This window comes from Gymnoscopelus braueri (assembly GCF_963280865.1).
Source record: "Gymnoscopelus braueri genome assembly, chromosome: 7".
NCBI classification, from domain to species: Eukaryota; Metazoa; Chordata; class Actinopteri; order Myctophiformes; family Myctophidae; genus Gymnoscopelus; species Gymnoscopelus braueri.
In genome coordinates, this window is record NC_137608.1 from 50,122,228 (window position 1) to 50,143,281 (window position 21,054).

Below are 21,054 nucleotides of genomic sequence, written 5' to 3' on the forward strand. Positions count from 1 at the left end.
GATGATAAAGATTTCAGCCACCCTCCTCATCCTCTCCTCTGTACTTCATGTCAAAGCATCCCAGGAAGTAAGTACATTATATTTATGTTATTATATAATATATACATGTATATATACTGTTAGTATATAAAACCAAATATGAACGATGACACGCACACGCACGCACACACTTACTCACTCAGACACAGACACACACACACACACACACACACACACACACACACACACACACACACACACACACACACACACACACACACACACACACACACACACACACACACACACACACACACACACACACACACACGCACACACAGATCACATGACCAGTGTGTTTTTATAGACATTTGATGGTTTCAGCAGTGAGATGTAATGAGGCTTGGATTGATGCTTATTGAACATGAACAGCATTTTACCAGTGACGCTGAACGCACGCACGCACGCACGCACACACACACACACACACACACACACACACACACACACACACACACACAAACACACACACACACACACACACACACACACACACACACACACACACACACACACACACACACACACACACACACACACACACACAGATCACATGACCAGTGTGTTTTTATAGACATTTGATGGTTTCAGCAGTGAGATGTAATGAGGCTTGGATTGATGCTTATTGAACATGAACAGTATTTTACCAGTGACGCTGAACGCACGCACGCACGCACGCACGCACGCAGACAAGCGATTTTAGCCTCTGTCAGTAGGGGGGGGGGGGGGGCAAGATTTTGTCGGAGGGGGGGGGTGGGGAGGGGGAGGGGGGACAAAAGCTATGGAACTCTGACTGGTATTATTTTCATATGGAATTGGAAATATTAGACCATATTCACATGGCGGCCATTTTTGCATTCTGCATTGAAGAAACAGGGTGGCATTTCATTAACTTAATAGCAAAATGGCCGCCGTGTGAATATGGTCTTCAGAGACCACACCCCCTTGTCACCCTGCATAATAATACATATGTGCAGAGTAGACCAGTGGAGTGCTCCAGCATTTTATTTGGGTTTTCTCTTCTGAAGTGACCAGATATTTTACTTTCTGATTCAAGTTTTCCCCCTTTCTTTTTTCTTATTTCTTTATTTCTTTATTTCTTTAATTCTTTGTTTCTTTCTGTTTCTGTTTCTGTTTCTTTCTTTCTTTCTTTCTTTCTTTCTTTCTTTCTTTCTTTCTTTCTTTCTTTCTTTCTTTCTTGTGTTTCTCTTCAACAGAATCAGAATCATCTTTATTGTCACATCACAGGTTAAAGGTGTAAAGAAGTGGGTGAAATTATTTTTAGTGCAGCTCCATTGTTTTAGTTATTTTCAGAAAGAGAAAGAAAAGAAGACGGGGGAGGGGCGAGGAGAGATTAAAAGATGAATTAAACAAAGATATGTGCATACTGTATGTAATACATGAGGAGACATGAGGTGCATAAGGTACAGTATGTACATGAGGTTAGACATAAGGTGCATAAAGTACAGTATGTACATGAGGTTAGACATAAGGTGAATAAGGTACAGTATGTAAATGAGGAGACATAAGGTGCATAAGGTACATGTACATGAGGAGACATAAGGTATATTAGGCACAGTACATGAGGTTAGACATAAGGTGCATAAAGTACAGTATGTACATGTGGAGACATAAGGTGCATAGACATAAGGTGCATAAGGTACAGCATGTACATGAGGAGACATAAGATGCATAAGCAGCAGCTACAGTATATACTGTTCATGTTATGTGCAATAATCCACACTGTCGTCTTCTTGGATACAGATGATGTAACATCATATCTTTAATCTGATTGGCTGACTCTTCTGAACTAGAGAAAGTGTCCTCCTTCTTTCTCTTTCAGACTCCAGAACTTCTCTTTCAGTAAAAGAAATAAATACATTTGTTTATTCTGATCTGTTTATTCTCATCTGATTATTCTGATCTGTTTATCCTCATCTGTTTATTCTCATCTATTAAATTCAGTTCAGTTTTGACCAGTGATGATGAAGATTACAGCCAGGTCAAAGCGATCCCAGGAAGTAAGTACATTATATTTATGTTATTATATAATATAAACATATATAATGTGGTAAATTGATACACATTTATGGACTTATAGAGCCCAATTTGAACACACACACACACACACACACACACACACACACACACACACACACACACACACACACACACACACACACACACACACACACACACACACACACACACACACACACACACACACACACACACACACACACACACACACAGAGAGACATGAGGCTGATACTGAGTGGTCTACAGTGCACATTCCAGAGTGGTTGCTTTAACACTAGATGTCCAGTTCAAAGGATGCTTCCCAGAGGGCATCTGACCTTAGCTGACCTCTAGGATCTTGGGGTGTTGTTCTTCTGCACAATGGACACACACACACACACACACACACACACACACACACACACACACACACACACACACACACACACACACACACACACACACACACACACACACACACACACACACACACACACACACACATACACACACACAAGAGATGTAGCACACACACCTAGCTCCGTGCACATCCAATGTATGCAAGTACATAGACACACATGTGAAGTCTGCCTATAAATACTGTGAGGACAAAGAAACCGGCCCTTTCCCTTTCCCTTGCCTTGCCCTTCTTGTCCTTGCCCCTTCTTCTTCTGTTCTGTTCCGGCCACACCATGTAGCAGCAAGGCTGACATGTGCTCTGGTGCTCTGTACTCTGTTTTTGTCCAATAAATCGACTTGAGGAACATTACTGGTCTGGACCTTTCTACTTCTTTTCCTTTCAAGAATATTGTCACACTTGTGCATTTTACCACAATTGGCAAAATACACTACATTTGGCGAACCAGCCAGGACGTTTAAATGGTTTGGTCTTCTTCAGACTACAGTGCTGGACACTGGGTGTCTGTGACCGTTCCACACGAGAAGAACTTGAGAAGTTGAGTACAAGCTGTGATTTTCTTTTTGGGAGGAAGATTTTTGAAAGCTCATCCGGACCAGATGCAGACCATCTTCCTACACAGATGCAGACCCACCAGAGGAGCAGGCTATGGAAAATTGACAAGAGCTGATTTTCAACAGATCCACAAAAAGGGAACCTCACAGCACCAACCCTGTGATGACACTAGTATTCAACCTCACAGCATCAACCCCTGTGACGATATGTAAGAAAACAAGTAAAAAGAGGGTTACAGGAGAACTTCAGAGTATGGACAGAGGACAGAAGCAAGTTGGCTTGCTGGAACAGCACTCAGCACTGAGGGGCACAAATGGCCCCCACCCATTCTTTGCCTATGCCACAGGATCCATCTCTCCTCCGTGTGACTGGACTTTGTGTTTGTGGACGCGATGGAAGGTTTAACATGTAGGCTAATGTATGTTGGTTATATGTTTGTGATAATGGTGATTTAAACTGCGGAGTGTTTGGCTGCCGTTTTATTGTAGTGTTGTGAAGGATTTTGTTTCACTCTCTGGTCTCTTGTATTTAATGTGGGTTTACTTTGTGTTTTATTATTTCACTGACGGCACACTTTCCCTTCTGTTATCAATGTGTATGCTTCCGTTGGGTAGTTACCATAGAGTTACCTTATGTAATTACATTTCAGGGTTAGCTTTGCCCAGTATTAAGACTGTGGAAAGTTTTACGTTGTCTTTGGTTATAGTTTGGTAGCTCGGCGGAGGGGGCATTGGTGGAGGGTGGTGTTATCGATTAGTGAGTGTATGATTCATTGTATTCTTTCAGCTTCCATTGTTGGCTGATTAACATTTTTTCCCAGAGTTTAAGGAACAACAGAGGGGTCCTAATGCACTGATTGGAACTGATTGGAAATGCGTTGGCACACAGGGGATTGTGTCTATGTTTATTCTATGCATCTAGAATAACCGCCATACCACGCTCAGTGGTGTTCGGTGTATGAATTGATGTAAATGAATCTCTGTGTCAGCTGTAGAAATGTTTTGATTTGTTATGCAGTCCGACTATTTTTACTTTAAATATAATGTGAATCACCTTATGACAATACTGTGTAATCTTAATGCCTGTTTTATGTTTGTCTGTTTGTGTCCCAGTACTTTGTCTATCAAGGGGGGTCGAGGTGATGTTGATGTTGTGGTGTGATGAGTTCTGTTTTTTTGAGGAGTATGTTTTTGAATTATGGTTTTCTTACTTGTGTTTTGATTTTCTTCATTGTACCCTTGTTTACGAAGGACCAATAGGGCCCTCCGTAGGGGGGAATATGATAAATTGATACACATTTATGGACTTATAGAGCCCAATTTGAACACACACACACACACACACAGAGACATGAGGCTGATACTGAGTGGTCTACAGTGCACATTCCAGAGTGGTTGCTTTAACACTAGATGTCCAGTTCAAAGGATGCTTCCCAGAGGGCATCTGACCTTAGCTGACCTCTAGGATCTTGGGGTGTTGTTCTTCTGCACAATGGACACACACACACACACACACACACACACACACACACACACACACACACACACACACACACACACACACACACACACACACACACACACACACACACACACACACACACACACACACACACACACACACACACATACACACACAAGAGATGTAGCACACACACCTAGCTCCGTGCACATCCAATGTATGCAAGTACATAGACACACATGTGAAGTCTGCCTATAAATACTGTGAGGACAAAGAAACCGGCCCTTTCCATTTCCCTTGCCTTGCCCTTCTTGTCCTTGCCCCTTCTTCTTCTGTTCTGTTCCGGCCACACCATGTAGCAGCAAGGCTGACATGTGCTCTGGTGCTCTGTACTCTGTTTTTGTCCAATAAATCGACTTGAGGAACATTACTGGTCTGGACCTTTCTACTTCTTCTCCTTTCAAGAATATTGTCACACTTGTGCAAAATACACTACAATATCTAATGTTATTATATAAAATGTAATATGAACAATGCAAAATATAAACAAATGACACACACACACACACACACACACACACACACACACACACACACACACACACACACACACGCACGCACACACACGCGCACACACACGCACGCACACATACATTACATTACATTACATTACATTACATTACATTACATTACATTACATTACAGTCATTTAGCAGACGCTTTTATCCAAAGCGACTTACAATAAGTGTATTCAACATAGGTAGGGAACGAAAACTACTAATCACCAGAAGTCTTTAGTGCATTTTCTGCAAAAACAAGCAACCAAGAGTATACCTAGCGCTAAGGTAAAATATATCAGCTACCTATTTCCTTAAACAGATGAGACAAAATAGCTAAATCAAATGAGCATGAGCTAAAACAAATAAGTGTATCGACTAAACAAGATCCAATAAACAATACAATACACACACACACACACACACACACACACACACACACACACACACACACACACACACACACACACACACACACACACACACACACACACACACACACACACACACACACACACACACACACACCTTTTACTACCTGTACAGTATATACAGTATTGGATCTTGAATGTTGGTCCAAATACATAACATTAAAACAGATAGGAACTGTTGTTGTGACATCATGAAATAAATCATTCTGTATGAATTACTTTCATAATAAAATACAAAACAAAAACACATTTGAATCTGTTTCAGTGAATAAAACGTTTGACAGGAAGTTACTTTTAATATCCAACCTTCCACTTCATAAGAAGACTTTACACCACTGCATGTTAAGAACCAAACATGCAGTGGTGTAAAGTAACTAAATACATTTACTCAAGTACTGTACTCAAGTACAATTTTGAGGTACTTATACTTTATCTTTACTGGAGTATTTCCAATTTCCAGTAATTTTACTTCTACTCCACTACATCTCACAGAAAAATATTGTACTTTTATTCCACTACAATTATTTGAAAACTTTAGTTACTAGTTACTTTGCAGATATAAAGTATAACATTATAAAAAATACATTAACCACTTTAGCCCTATTTTATACCTAGGCTATTTGAAAATAGCCGATCTACAAGCTCACAACGCGTCTCATCGCGTCTCATCGCGACGTGTTGTGAGCTTGTAGATTTGCTATTTTCAAACATTTTGGTACTTTTACTTTTGGTACTATAAATACATTTTTATAGCAATACTTTTGTACTTTTACTCAAGTACATTTTAAATTCCGGAATTTTACTTGTAACAGAGTACTTCTAAATTGCAGCATTGATACTTTTACTTAAGTAAAATATTTGAGTACTTCTTCCACCACTGCAAACATGATTGTTTAACATGATGATTATGTGTTATTGTCACTGTGAAGAAGTTTGTTGTTGAATTTAATGTCATCTTTGTTTTATTTCCAGTGTTCCATGAGGAGATTAGTGTCGTTGGCTGTTCAGACACAGTCAAAGACCCATATAAAGAATACATGTTTGCACTGGATGGTGAAGTGCTGATGTACGCAGACTTCAACAAAGGGAAGGTGGTGGAGCCTCAGCCTCCGTTTGTAGATCATATCAACTGGACAGCAGCTTATGAAGCAGCTTTGAATAATCAGGCGCTCTGCAAATACAACCTGGACACCATTCTCACTGCCTTGAAGAAACCACCAGTCAAAGGTACATGAATACTATGAACACAATAGTTATTAACTAAAACGGTTGAATATATTTAACATTAATGAAAATGTTTAAACATGTATATTAAGCATTTATGGTGAAATATATTCTAAATAATATGTATTTCTAGTAAACATGAATATGTGCTACAAATCTATGCATTAGTATCTGCTCTGTACAGCCTGAGCTGTAGGTGAGGTGTAGATGGTACAACTATGTAGATGCAGTGGTGTGTTCTACCGTGTTACACTATATACATAGTATACTGTAAAGATTTGTTTTTTAAAGCGTATACCATCCAAAAAACGTCTGAGGAAGCGTATCCAGTGTTGATTTGGTGAATCTATCTCTGGTGGGACACTATTAAAGACGTGGCTTAACACCTACACTACATGTCACACAATGGACAATTGATATGCATCTAGGCTCATTCCTATGTTAATTCACCTGGTGTGACATCCGGCAGTCGGCAGCCTTTGTTGAGGTGTGAACTTAAGGGTTGTTTTAATGGATGCATGTGCGTGTGCGTGCTTCTGCTCAAAAGACTGGTGGGATGGCGTGTTACCGCGGCCCATGACCAATGACCACTGAGCATATCTGATACACTTTCATTTATTTATTTGGATTTTCAATTAAAAGACATATGAATCATGTCAAAATCCAAGATAATACGATTATACAACAGTTACCATCAAAATGTTCCTGTGATTCATGAATTAAATTACAGAGGTGAGTAACTAAGTACATGTACTCAAGTACAATTTTGAGGCATTTGTACTTACTCGAGTATTTCCAATTTCCAATACTTTTACTTCTACTCCACTACATCTCAGAGGAAAATATTGTACTTTTACTCCACTACAATTATTTTAAAACTTTAGTTACTAGTTACTTTGTATATTTTGATTATTATTACAAAACATACAGTAACCACTTCAGCCCTATAGGCCATTTGAAAATAGCCGATCTACAAGCTCACAATGCGTCACTAATCACGATTTGATGCATTGTGAGCTTGTAGATCTGCTATTTTCAAAAGATTTGTATACATTACAAAACTTGGAATGGGACATTTTGTATAATGAGTATTTTTACTTTTGGTACTTTAAGTACATTTTTATGCAATAGTTTTGTACTTTTACTCAAGTACATTTTGAGTTTCTGACTTTTAATTGTAAGGGCGCTCTCTCACCAAAAGTTGGCTGGCCGCTGTTAAACGCAGGTTGTCCACAGTTTTTTGCAGCCAGCGGATTAAAAAAACCCGCTGTGACGCACCTGTCACTCACATTCAAGACCGTCCCCGTAGCCCTTACCGCCTGCTGCCTTGAGCACCATGGTGCTTCCTGAATCTACGCGACTTGTCCAGTGGAAGCATAAAACTGTTGGAGGCAGGAGCTGATTTTCTCCCTCTGTCCAATCGGGTGAGTGGAAGGCGGTCCGTCTCAAGATTCAGGAAGCAACATGGTGCTCAAGGCAGCAGGCGGTGCGGGCTACGGGGACGGTCTTGAATGTGAGTGACAGGTGCGTCACAGCGTTTTTTTAGAATCCGCTGGCTACAAAAAAACTGGGTGGGACCCCCCAAAACAATCCTATTTCAACTGGGGACCCCCAAAATAATCCTATTTGAACTGGGGACCTCCCAAAATAATCATATTTTTTTGTGCTTGTAGATCGGCTATTTTCACATCGTTTGCCTCTCTCTTATTCATTTGACAATTTGGCCAATTTGCTATTAAAAAGGTCTTAAATCATTAAATTGTCACTTTATAAATGTGCAGATACCCTGTATCCACTTATACTGTATGTTGGTTTGTTTACTGTTGAGTGAGAAAACAATGTTACCTATTAAGCTAATCATCTGGGGACCCCCCAGAAGTCAATGCACTCATTCAATTATTTGAATTGAATGATGATTTATTTGATACATTTGGGGGTTATATAAAATATTGCAATTTAAATTCAAAAGCAACAGTTTAGTGTTTTAATTTAGTTTTGCAATGCAGGCTTTAATTACAGTATAAATAATGACCTTTATTTGTTTAATATAACTCAGCTGATTGTTATAATGATTGACCTGGTATCCTATAGTTTCTTTGAGGCTCTACATTGTTCTCTCTACTCTCTACTTATGTGACTATTTACCTTGTTTGCTGACTAGAGTCAGTGGTGGGAAAAGTACTCAAATGTTTGACTTAAGTAAAAGTAACAATGCTGCAATCTAGAAGTACTCTGTTACAAGTAAAAGTCAGGAATTCAAAATTCACTTGAGTAAAAGTACAAAAGTATTGGCATCAAAATGTACAAGTACCAAAAGTAAAAGTACTCAAATGTTTGAAAATAGCAGATCTACAAGCTCGTAGCGCGGCACTATGAGCTTGTAGATCTGCTATTTTCAAATAGCCTGGATATGAAAAAAGACAGACAGACAGACAGACAGACAGACAGACAGACAGACAGACAGACAGACAGACAGACAGACAGACAGACAGACAGAGTCCTTGTTTACTCAGCCACGCTAGATAACTGGACATATAGAGAAACAAAAATTAACTGGTAGCTCAATCTAATTGTTTTTAAAGATATTCAATATACATTCAAAACATTTTAATGCCAGATTTCACATCCCGAACCTAGTTTAGACTTTCTGTAGTGACATGTTTGGCCGATGGGGGGCAGTTAGCCTAGTGTTGATGTTATACAGATGATAATAAAACTGAACATTAATGACATTTTTAATTGTCTATTTCCAGATGGATATGTGTTCTATGTGGCTCAGTGCTGTGTGTTTAACTCCAGTGAGCTGAAGGACATACAGTACATACAGTACATGAATTTCGATGGTGATGAGTTCCTCAGGTGGGACAGTAGAGTAGATCAGTATGTTGGATACACTGAGTTTGGTGTGAAGAACGCAGAGCGCCTCAATAAAGATCCTGGAGCACTGGCTTATAGGAGAGCACAACCAGAGACATTCTGCAAACCCAACATTGAGAACTACTACTCCTCTGTTCTGAACAAGAGAGGTGAGCTGATCTCAGAGCAGCACTCAACACTCATCACCTCATAAACTATAACATGAAATCACATGATTCTATTCAGAGATGATTAATGGTGTTAATATTGATCTGATAATGATTATAAAACATTACTTAATCTGCTGAGAAACATTTCAGATCCTCTTAAACACTTAAAGGAGTAGTTCACCCCAAAAATGACTTATTTTTTTAAATATCAATCACACCCCATGAAGCCTTGAGATTTTTTAGTTTTTGTCTCATTCCTGCACACTAATTTGATTATCTGTGGAAATATGCTAATGTATCCGGTAGGAGACTCAAAGGAGACTCTTTGAGTCTCCTACCGGAGAGACCGCCGGTCATCAAATTATTGTCTCAGGAATGAGACAAAAACTAAAACATCTCCATGAATTCAATGCTTCATGGGGTGTAATTGATAGAAAATAAGTCATTTTTGGGGTGAACTACTCCTTTAAGCCTGATTTATAGGCTTAATCTAACACGCTGTCACGCAGTGGAAATAGCAGATCTACAAGCTCACAACATGTGGTTTCACCATCGTACACAGAGTATAAATGAAACATATAGATCTATTTCTGAGTGTTTTCACCCTCATATAATGACCTGCCTAAAACAGAGACACCAGGATTAATGTTTTTAAATGAACTTTAAAAAGAACCATGCAGGATAAAACACACCTCTATACACTTCATTTCACCACCTGATTTTATATTTTAATTATTGTCTTAATTAGTTTGTTTTGTATGCTTTAATCACAATATTTACAGGATATTGTGTATTGTTTTGTTTGTTTCTACTCTAGTTCATTCAAACTATTTTCATTAAATGATATGTAATGGTTTATTTTTGTTTATGTAAAGCACTGTGTAACTGTGAATTATTTAATATGTTTAAATTACGTTATATAAATGAATTCTACTTTGTAGAAAACTGTAGACTATAGTAGAATCTACAGTACTCTATGAAATGTTGTTCACTGACATTTAAAATTACACTGCATGCATTTATTAGATGCTCTTAATCCAGAGTGATTTACAGTAAGTAAGGAAAACACAAGGTAATACATCAAATGCATAGAAATAGTATTCTAGGATTATAGGTAAACCAAGAACCTATTATCAGTCTAAACAGTATAATATCAAACAAAAAAATAATCTGTACATTGAAACTATCCAAACTATAGGATACCAGGTGTACAATGAACCTGGCATCTGTCTACATGACGTGATATCTAAATTACATTTTAACCTTTGCATAAGCCTGCAAGGTCATCAAGGCTAGGTCTAGTGCTACAGTCTTCAGATTATGGTGGTAGATTGGAAGTGAGTCTGCAGCTCTAACTGCAACGGGGAGTTTGTTCCACCGTTTGGGAGCCAGAAGGGAGAAGAGTTTAAGACGTATGGAGCGTTGTCCAGGGTGTTTTAGAGAAGGGAGAAGAGTCTGGCACATGTGGAGCGTTGTCCAGGGTGTTTTAGGGAAGGGAGAAGAGTCTAGGATGTGTGGAGCGTTGACCAGGGTGTTTTAGAGAAAGGAGAAGAGTCTTGAAGATATGGGGGTGTCATACCTCTGTGAGGGCAGCAACTGGGAGCCAAAGGAGGGAGAGGAGAACGGGGGAGAGCCGGGAAATGTGAACATTTTGGCTGTTTGAAGAACAAGCGTGTTGCGGCTTTCTGGATCATTTGGATCGCATTTGGATGATATACAATTGTTAATTATAACGACATGTTCCTATGACTGGTATATAATAATAATAATATCATCATCTTTTTTAGGAGTGGAGCCCAAAGTGAGACTGAAGTCAGAGACTCCCCCTCGTCGTGGTGAACACACTCACATGCTGAGGTGCAGCAGCTACGACTTCTATCCTAAAGTGATCCTGGTGACCTGGTGGATAGGTCAAGAACCTTTGACCTCTGGTCTCTCCTCTACTGATGAGCTGTCTGATGGAGACTGGACCCCCAAAATTATGTTTTTGGCCGCTGATCCCCATCAAAATATGTTGTTCCAGGGACCCCCCAGAAGCAAATATTGGAGTTACAAATGTTGTTTAAAAAATATATATCAAAATTATATTCAAACATTTGCACAAATGTTCAAGATCTTTTTTTAAATAGCAGATCTACAAGCTCATAGCGCGGCACTCGGTGCCGCGCTATGAGCTTATTGATTTGATAAAAACAGTTAAAAGACCAGATTGATATGATAAAAACAGATCAAAGACCAGATTGATTTGATAAAAACAGATAAAAGACCAGATTGATTTGATAAAAACAGATAAAATACCAGATTGATTTGATAAAAACAGATAAAAGACCAGATTGATTTGATAAAAACAGATAAAAGACCAGATTGATTTGATAAAAACAGATAAAAGACCAGATCGATTTGATGAAAGCAGATCAAAGACCAGATTGATTTGATAAAAACAGATCAAAGAGTCATCTTGGTTTTATCAATGTGAAAACAAGACAGTTTTCTTAGACAGAACAAGCGCTGATGTCCTTTTTTACAAACTGCCTCACAGTTCTGAGTCTATGACTCTGTCCTAAGATACTTTCTGCACATTCCACAGCCTGGTTTATAATCATCATAGTAAAAGGTTGATTCATGTCTTCTAAAATCTATCATCATATCCTTTGTTTTGGATGTAGTGTTTAGCTCCTCAGACAAACTCCTCAAGGACTGGACCAATAGGGTTGGACTCATTATTACTGAACAGACTCACAATGACTATGTCGTCTGTTTATTGTCTCCGCCAGGCCAAAAGGCATGGCGAGAGAGTATATTTTGCCCCCTGTCCGTGTGTCCTTGTGTCCGTCTAGAACGGGTCGATTCCTGTTTTTACATATAACTGCACCGATCTGTGTAAAACTTTTTAAGCGCACTCCCTAGAGGTCAAGGAAAAACCTTTGCCCGGAATTTTTCACATCTGCCTTTTATAGCGCCACCAGGAGGCCGACATATGTAAAACCTTTTTTTTATATTACTCCTTCCGATTTTATCCAAATTTCACGCTAATCGGTAAAGATCTCTATAGTCATGTGATCAAGACAGATGTGTTTGATTTTTCATATTACATCCTGGTTGGCTAAGATTGACATCTAAAGTTTGCAGTACTGGCTTGTTTTGAACAAAATGCCGCAAATCATGAACGCAGCGTCCGATTGCGGTCAAACTTTGCACACACATTCACACCATGTTGAGGAGCAAATGCCAACCTTAACCTTTAACATTGACCTGTTATAGCGCCACCAGCAGGTCTAATTTAGCAAAACACATTTTTGGAACAAAATGCCTCAAATCATGAATGCAGTGTCCGATTGCCGTGCAAGGCCTAAGAAGAAATGGCACCCTTTTCACATTGGCCTATTATAGCGCCACCAGGAGGCCACAATAACATACCTGACCTGGCGGAGACCTGTGCTCCGTGGAGCACTTTTTCTAGTTGTTTATTGTGTTTGGTTGTTGTAGCTTATTGTCATATGACTCCATGTCAGAGTCAGTGAAGAACAAGGTGTTTTAATCTACTGTAATAATATGATATGATATGATATGATATGATATGATATGATATGATATGATATGATATGATAATTGTATTGTCAGATGACTCCATGCCAGAGTCAGTGAAGAACAAGGTGGCCATGGGAGCATCAGGTCTGGTTCTGGGTATGGTCTTGTTCCTGTCTGGATTCATCTACTTCCAGTGGAAGAAACGAGGTGATTAGCATGTTTAATTAACATGTTTAATTAATAAATACACTACCAGTGGAAGAAACGAGGTGATTAGCATGTTTAATTAGCATGTTTAAATAATAAATACACTACCAGTGGAAGATATGAGGTGATTAGCATGTTTAATTAACATGTTTTATTAATTAATCTACTACCAGTGGAAGAAATTAGGTGATTAGCATGTTTAATTAACATGTTTCATTAATTATTATACTACCAGTGGAAGAAATGAGGTCAGATCAACAGAGGATCACATGACATGTGGAACCCTCACAGAAATGCAAACAAACAAACAAACATGTAAAGCCACAACCTAAACTGGTTTATATTGGTTTTGAACCTTAACCGGTTTAGACCAGTTTAGACAACCTAGTTAGAGGTCAAAGTGTGTTCTATGTTGTCACATTTAGCTTTAATACATCAGTGTTACATGTAGTCCTAAATAAGAGTCAAATGTTCACATTAGTTCTGATGACTGAATGTTATTGTGTTATTGTGTGTACATTTATGCATTTTATGGAGAAATACACATAATACAGTACATAGAATTCATTTGTTTGTGTGTATTAACTGTCTCTCTTCTTCTTCTATCAGGTCGTATTCTGGTGCCGACAACCAATGACGATCTTTAGACTCCTCCCACACACCCAGGTTCACTTCCTCTTTATTTTTACTGAACTTTTTACTGAGCTTGTGTGTGTTTTCATCAGTTTGATGAACCACCCACACTTTGCGACTCCCTCTTCCTTTGGTGTGGTGCCTAAACCCTGACCTTTAACCTCACATAAACTATGTCTATAAACCTAAACTTAACCTTAACCTTACTAATAACATGATCTATGTTCTATGATCTATGATCATGATCTATCAACCATTTATAGCATAGTTTTAAAGGTATCATGACATTCATTTTCACTTTTTTTATTTTCAATGTTTTATTTGGGGTTTTATGACCTCAATTACACCCAAAAAACCTGAACTTAGAACATTCAGTGGATTTTCTGTGGCCTGGGGTTTTCTGAATAATTAGGCTGAAAAGTAATCTGAGCTTGGCCCTTCGACAGTGAGGTCACTGTTGATTAATCCCGCCCACTCTCCTCCTCGCCCCTCCCCTCCCCTATCCTTTCCTTTGGGGGGGGGGGGGGGGGGGGGGGGGGCGGAGCAGAGGCGATGATTGACAGGCAAAATCCCTCACCAGCGACACCCGCAGGCAAAGATTTATTTTTTCATTGCAGTTGAAAAGACTTTAGAAATGTGAGAAAAACACCTGCCATTGATCACTGGAATGGAATTTTCACTTAAAACTTTTTGTACACTTTTGAAGGACCAGGACAAAGACTTTGAATGTGGTGTAAAAGTGAATGTCATTAAACCTTTAAATCATTAAATCATTAACCATTAACACACATTTAACAAGTTATGAATAACTAATAATTTGGGAATGATTAATTTACTATTATAAGGGAAGGTTATTCTAAAGTGTTAACATGTTCACACAGTTAATACATTCTGATACTTATTGGTTTCTTTTCTTTTCACAGAACACCTGTGTTTTCAGAGAAGCAGAGAGTCAGCGATGATCCCTGGTGGAGAGAGGAGGAAATACATGTGTGTCCATTCAGCTTTTAAATACTCATAACAGCAGCACAATGATGACATCATCAACCTTTTTCACTATTGAGTTCTTTAAACAATTAAAAATGCTAATTGGCTAGCTAAAGCTAATGATAATTACTGTCTTTTCCCTGTGTTTCGCCCAGGTCGACGTGGTTTTGAGGTGAGGTTAAGGTTAGGGTTAAAGTTAGGTTTATAGACATTTTATGTGAAGTTAAAGGTCAGGGTTTAGGCGTCACCTGGGCGCCACACCAAAGGAAGAGGGAGTCCCACTTAGTGTGGGCGGTTCATCAAATTACTTTGTATAGTTTCTGTCGTCAGAAAACACAAACATAATATTTCAGTTCTACACTATATTGAAACATTAAATAAATGATCACACACACAATCAGAGTTCTTCATAACATATAATATTAATATCCATCTGAATGGAAGTCAGTCAACCATGTTTGTGAAAAAGGTTTTATTATTTTATAATTGACCATTTGTCTCCGGGGTCCACCCAGGGCTGTGTGGGCTGAACCGTGCAGGGAATGAGGAACACTGTGTACTCTCCAGAATAGTCCTTCCTGTTAAGACACACAAACCACCAAGAATAATCACCACAGGGACACAACGACACCCCGCAACACCTTCCAGCTTATAACCCATTAAGACCGGGAACGCATCTGTGTGTCATTCTTTTCTATTTAAAAAAATTGCAGATCTACAAGCTCATAGCGCGGCACTCTGTGCCGCGCTATGAGCTTGTAGATCTGCTATTTTTTGGAAAAGAATCGTGAAAATGTGAAAAAGATTTGATTTACAAATGTTCGCTTTAAAAATCTATATATTCAAAAGATTTGCAAAGATTTTCACGATAAAAAAAATAAATAGCAGATCTACGAGCTCATAGCGCAGCAAATCTCAAAATGACACAGTATGCGTTCCGGGTCTTAATGGGTTAACTGATAAATGCTATACAATAAATAATCTGGTCCCCTCTCCTTGAGGTGTTTTTTTTTGCCACTCTACGGTATATTTAAACATACGTGAGATTTGCCCCTCTGCATTTAGCCATCCTATAACTATTAAAGAGCAGTGAAGCAGCCATTAATACGGCGCTCGGGGAGCAGTTAGGGGTTAAAGTGTCTTGCTGGGGCTCTCTAACCATTCAGCTATGGCCGCCTATACATTCCCCCCAGACGCATACAAAACCAACAAGGTTCAAGCTAGCTAGCCTTTTAAATCACCATGTGTGCGTGCGCGCGTCTCTGTGTGTGTGTGTGTGTGTGTGTGTGTGTGTGTGTGTGTGTGTGTGTGTGTGTGTGTGTGTGTGTGTGTGTGTGTGTGTGTGTGTGTGCGTGCGTGTGTGTGCGCAGTGGTGGAATGTGAAGTACATTTCCTCAAGTACTGTAATTAAGTAAAATGTTGAGATACTTTTACTTTACTAGAGCATTTCCAATTTTCAGTACTTTTACTTCTACTCCACTACATCTCAGAGCCAAATATTGTACTTTTACTCCACTAAAATGATTTAAAAATTTGAGTTACTAGTAACTTTGTAGATTATTTCAAAACATAGATTAACCACTTCAACTCTACATACATTTCGACCGTTTGAAAATAGCCGATCTACAGGCTCACAATGCGTCGCAATGCGACGCATTGTGAGCTTGTAGATCGGCTATTTTCAAAAGACCATACATTTGAAAACTTGTGAAATGGGACATTCTACATAATCAGTACATTCTACTTTTTGGTACTTTAATTACATTTTGATACCAATACTTTTGTACTTTTTACTCAACTAAATGTTGAATTCCAGACTTTTACTTTCTACATTGCGGTATTGATACTTTTACTTAAAGTAAAACAATGTGAGTACTTTTCCCCACCACTGGGAGTGTATAGTGTACGTGCATGCAGCGTACTGACCTGCTGTAGGAGCTGGTGGCTCTCCACAGCTGGTAGGGCGAGTCGAAGGTGTGTGCACTCCACAGCAGCTGCAGGTCAAACTCGATGCCTCCCAGGTGGTCCGGGGCCATCAGGTGGGACTTGTGGCCCGGCAAGGTGTGGTGTTCGGGGATAAACTGACCTGCATGGGGTGGGGGCGTGATAGAGGTATTAGCCATTGAGACACTTAAAGGGATACTTCACTTTCGGGCCGGGGACACATTTAAAAAAAATATTAAAAATAAATGAAAAAAGTTATGGAAAATTCATGGCCCCCTCACGACACGCAGTGTCCTACTAATGTGTGAGGGGGCCATGAATTTTCCATAACTTTTTTCATTTATTTTTAATATTTTTTTTAAATGTGTCCCCGGCCCGAAAGTGAAGTATCCCTTTAAGACTAGAGCCGTAACCTTCTCTTCTGCATTTTAGCCATGAGATAAATGTGTTCATATCCAGTAGTGGAAAGTTACTACTGTAAGTACATGTGTACTCAAGTACTGTACCTAAGTACAATTATGAGGTACTTTTTTACTTTACTGGAGTATTTCCAATTTTCTGTGCTTTTCCTTCTACTCCACTACATCTCTGAGGCAAATATTGTACTTTTACTCCACTAAAATTATTTGAAAACTTTAGTTACTAGTTACTGTAGAGTTTTATTATTATTACAAAACATACAGTAACCGCTTCAGCCCTATATACATTTCGGCCATTTGAAAATACCCGATCTACAAGCTCACAATGATGCGACGCATTGTGAGCTTGTACATCTGCTAGATTTTTATACCTTTGAAAAGTTGTGAAATGGGACATTCTGCAATACTGAGTACTTTTACTTTTGTACTTTAAGTACATTTTGATACCAATACTTTTGTACTTTTAATTAAGTACATTTTGAATTCCTGACTTTTACTTGTAACCGAATATTTTACATTGCAGGATTGATATTTTTACTAAAGTTAAAAATATGAGTACTTTTTCCACCACTGTAAATGTGTTCATATGGAGCTAAAGCAGACATTAGCCACAGGCCATACGTCTGCGTCCCCTCGGGCCCCCGTGTTGGGAGCAGATTTGATGGCCTGTGGCTTTCTTCCTAAAATGCATTATTCATGGCCCACCAGTAAAGTCATGTGAAATTCATACATGGATGAGTGTCCTGAAAGTAACCTGGGCAGATAGGCTGTTTCTCTGTAGAATTTGTAAGGATTCCTCACTGCTTTTTCCGCTTCATTCTCAAGATGTTAAAGAATGGCTATTTTGCGCTGCCGACAAAAGACATGGCTATCAAAATGGATATGATTGATATTGATATAATTTATTATGGTCCAAAGGTACAAATATGACCAACCTCTGAACTTGGCGTGGGTCTTGAACTCGATGACCAGCCGCCCGTCCTCCCTGATGTAGATGCGGATGATCTGCAGCCTGGCTGAAAGCACGCTGTCCGTCTGGATGCCTGCACACAGGAGGTCAGAGGTCAGGGGGTCAAACAGAAGATCCACGCTAACCAACATGTTGGGACTGTCTCTCGTGGTGTGACATAAAGTGACTTTAAAACACTTTCAGAGCATAAAGGTGGTCATGACCGACACATCATTAACAATAGATGCAACAACAAAAAAAAGATTTGTATTTGTATATGAAAAGTCCCTAAAATCCAATCTTAATTACCTTCTGTAAAACAAAAAGGTAATGCATGATTACATTGGCAGGTTCAGACCAATATTTCAACCAATATCACCATGTAAATCCATATCTCAATGTTCCTCTTCCACACAGAGCTGATGTATTATGGAGACACTAGAGGGCGCTGCTACTCTGTTCTGAATCTAAAGCAAGACGGCTGCCGGGTGGTGCATTATAAATGTTCTCCTTTCAAACTTTAAACAGTGACTGAAATATGTACCTGAAGGCACTTGAGGTGAGGAATAGGCAATGCAGTAAAACAAACATGATTCGGCATTGCAACCAGGCAGTGTAGTTGCATTCAGATCCCATAGCCCAAGTGGTGGAGTAACGAAGTACATTTACTTGTAATTAAGTAATATCTATACTTTAATTGAGTATTTGTATTTTTGGATACTTTCACTCCACTACATTTCAAAGACTGTATTGTACATTTGACTCAGATCTTTTGTGAGCTTGTAGATCTCCTATTTTCACTATTATTGATATTTTCTGATAATGTCTCGAAAATCTTATTAAAAAGACAATATTTAAAAGAAAACATAACTTGTAATTTGTACTTCCAGTACTTTAACTCAGGTAATTCGACTGTAATATTTGACCAGGTGTATCAATACTTTGACTCAAGTACTGGGGGTTTGAGCACTTTGTCGACCGCTGGTCACGATATTACGCTCGCAAAAAAAAAGCCATTTAATTTGGTCTTGGAGTCATGTCCGAGCTCAGCAGCGGCGTGGTGAACACACACACCTGTCCTCCAGAGCACCGTGTCGTAGAAGAAGGAGAACTCCATCTCCGTGTGGTGCTCCAGGGACGCCCAGCCTCGCGGGGCCGTCACGTAGATGTAGGACACGTACAGAGGAACCTGCACCGTCAGGAAGGACTGGGCCGAGTCTCGCACCTGAACACCAAGACACAGCACAGGAAACGCTTAGGTTGTGACACCGAATGACATCATTAACCCAACAAAAGCAGCCAGTGTGTGTACCTGGAAGTCGGCCGTGACGGAGCCTCCGCAGACGTCGATGAGCTCCGTCATGTCGTAGTAAGCGTCGAACGTCCAGATGCAGTTCTTCAGGTTGAGGTGTTTGTAGAGCTGGATGCTCTTGGCCTCGCGCACCTTGGGGTTGAACTGGTACGGCCGGTCGAACCCGGGGCCCAGAGAGATGCTGTCGTACGACACGTCGTCCAGGAAACCCGAATCTGTGGGAGGAAAAACGCAAAACAGATAGAGAGACCTTTCTTTAGCAGTGGTTTTCAACCTTTTTCATGCCAAGGACCCCTAAATGTATATGCATTTGGCCGCGGACCCCCATCTGATTTTTTTTTGTGCCAGAGACCCCCAGAAGCAGAGATTTGAGTTAAAAATGTTTGGTTTATAAAATTATATATTCAAAGATTTGCAAAATGTTCTAGATTTTTCAAAAATAGCAGATCTACAAGCTCGTAGCGTGGTACTCGGTGCCGCGCTACGAGCTTGTATCTGCTATTTTTGAATAGCCAAAGCTAAGTGGTTAAAATGATTGTGACGCTATGTTAACTAATTTCGCTGGGGACCCCCTGGTAACCCCCTGGTAACCCCCCCCCCAAGGACCACTGGTTGAGAACCACTGAACCACCGAACCACAGTGATCCTGCGGGGGAAATTCAGGCACCAGAGGCGGCACAGCAGTTAAGTTACAGAGTAAAAGAAGTATAGGAAAAATAACGTTAAAAAAAACTATCAATAATGAACAAAAAGACTATATACTGTAATAGTTTGCACTCTGCAGAACAAAACAATAAACATTTAACAATAAACACAGTCCTAGTGTCAAAAAGTAATCGTGACAAAATGCCAAACACATGCAGGGAAATATGAGGATGAGGATTATGTGGAAAGTTGATGAGCTGGGGTTTCAATCAAAAAAAACCCCCACACACACACACACACACACACACACACACACACACACACACACACACACACACACACACACACACACACACACACACACACACACACACACACACACACACACACACACACACACACACACACACACACACACACACACACACACACACACACACACACACACACACACACACACACACACACATTAGGGCTGAATATAGAAGGCGCTGGAGCAACTTGGATGATTGGAGCTTTTTTTATTTTAATAGCAGGATGCAAAGCAGACAAAAAAACGACAAACATTTCAATGTCAGGTTACATTCCCTGCTAAAATAAATCATGGAGTTGCTCCAGCGCCTTCTTTATTCAGTCATAATGTGTACGCTCCTGAGACGCACCGGAATCAGCCTGATCTCGGCTGGAGGCCGCGGTGGAA

The 21,054-nt window shown here is 39.7% G+C and overlaps 2 protein-coding genes across 2 annotated transcripts; one reads left to right on the forward strand and one right to left on the reverse strand.

The window, feature by feature from the left end:
* Positions 1-1,621: 1,621 nt before the first annotated feature.
* Positions 1,622-12,403, forward strand: LOC308089109 (H-2 class II histocompatibility antigen, E-S beta chain-like; the record flags this gene model as incomplete). The annotated part of the gene is made up of 6 exons (XM_080433679.1): positions 1,622-1,626; positions 2,005-2,060; positions 6,453-6,707; positions 9,458-9,730; positions 11,518-11,683; positions 12,397-12,403. The coding sequence occupies 6 exons, from the start codon at positions 1,622-1,624 to the stop codon at positions 12,401-12,403; spliced, it is 762 nt and encodes a 253-aa protein (XP_080289805.1).
* Positions 12,404-15,560: 3,157 nt separating this feature from the next.
* LOC308089111 (extracellular matrix organizing protein FRAS1-like) lies at positions 15,561-20,959 on the reverse strand (the record flags this gene model as incomplete). Its single annotated transcript, XM_080433681.1, has 6 exons — positions 15,561-15,663; positions 17,012-17,171; positions 18,384-18,491; positions 19,472-19,622; positions 19,710-19,924; positions 20,938-20,959. The coding sequence occupies 6 exons, from the start codon at positions 20,957-20,959 to the stop codon at positions 15,561-15,563; spliced, it is 759 nt and encodes a 252-aa protein (XP_080289807.1).
* Between the last annotated feature and the right edge of the window lie 95 nt (positions 20,960-21,054).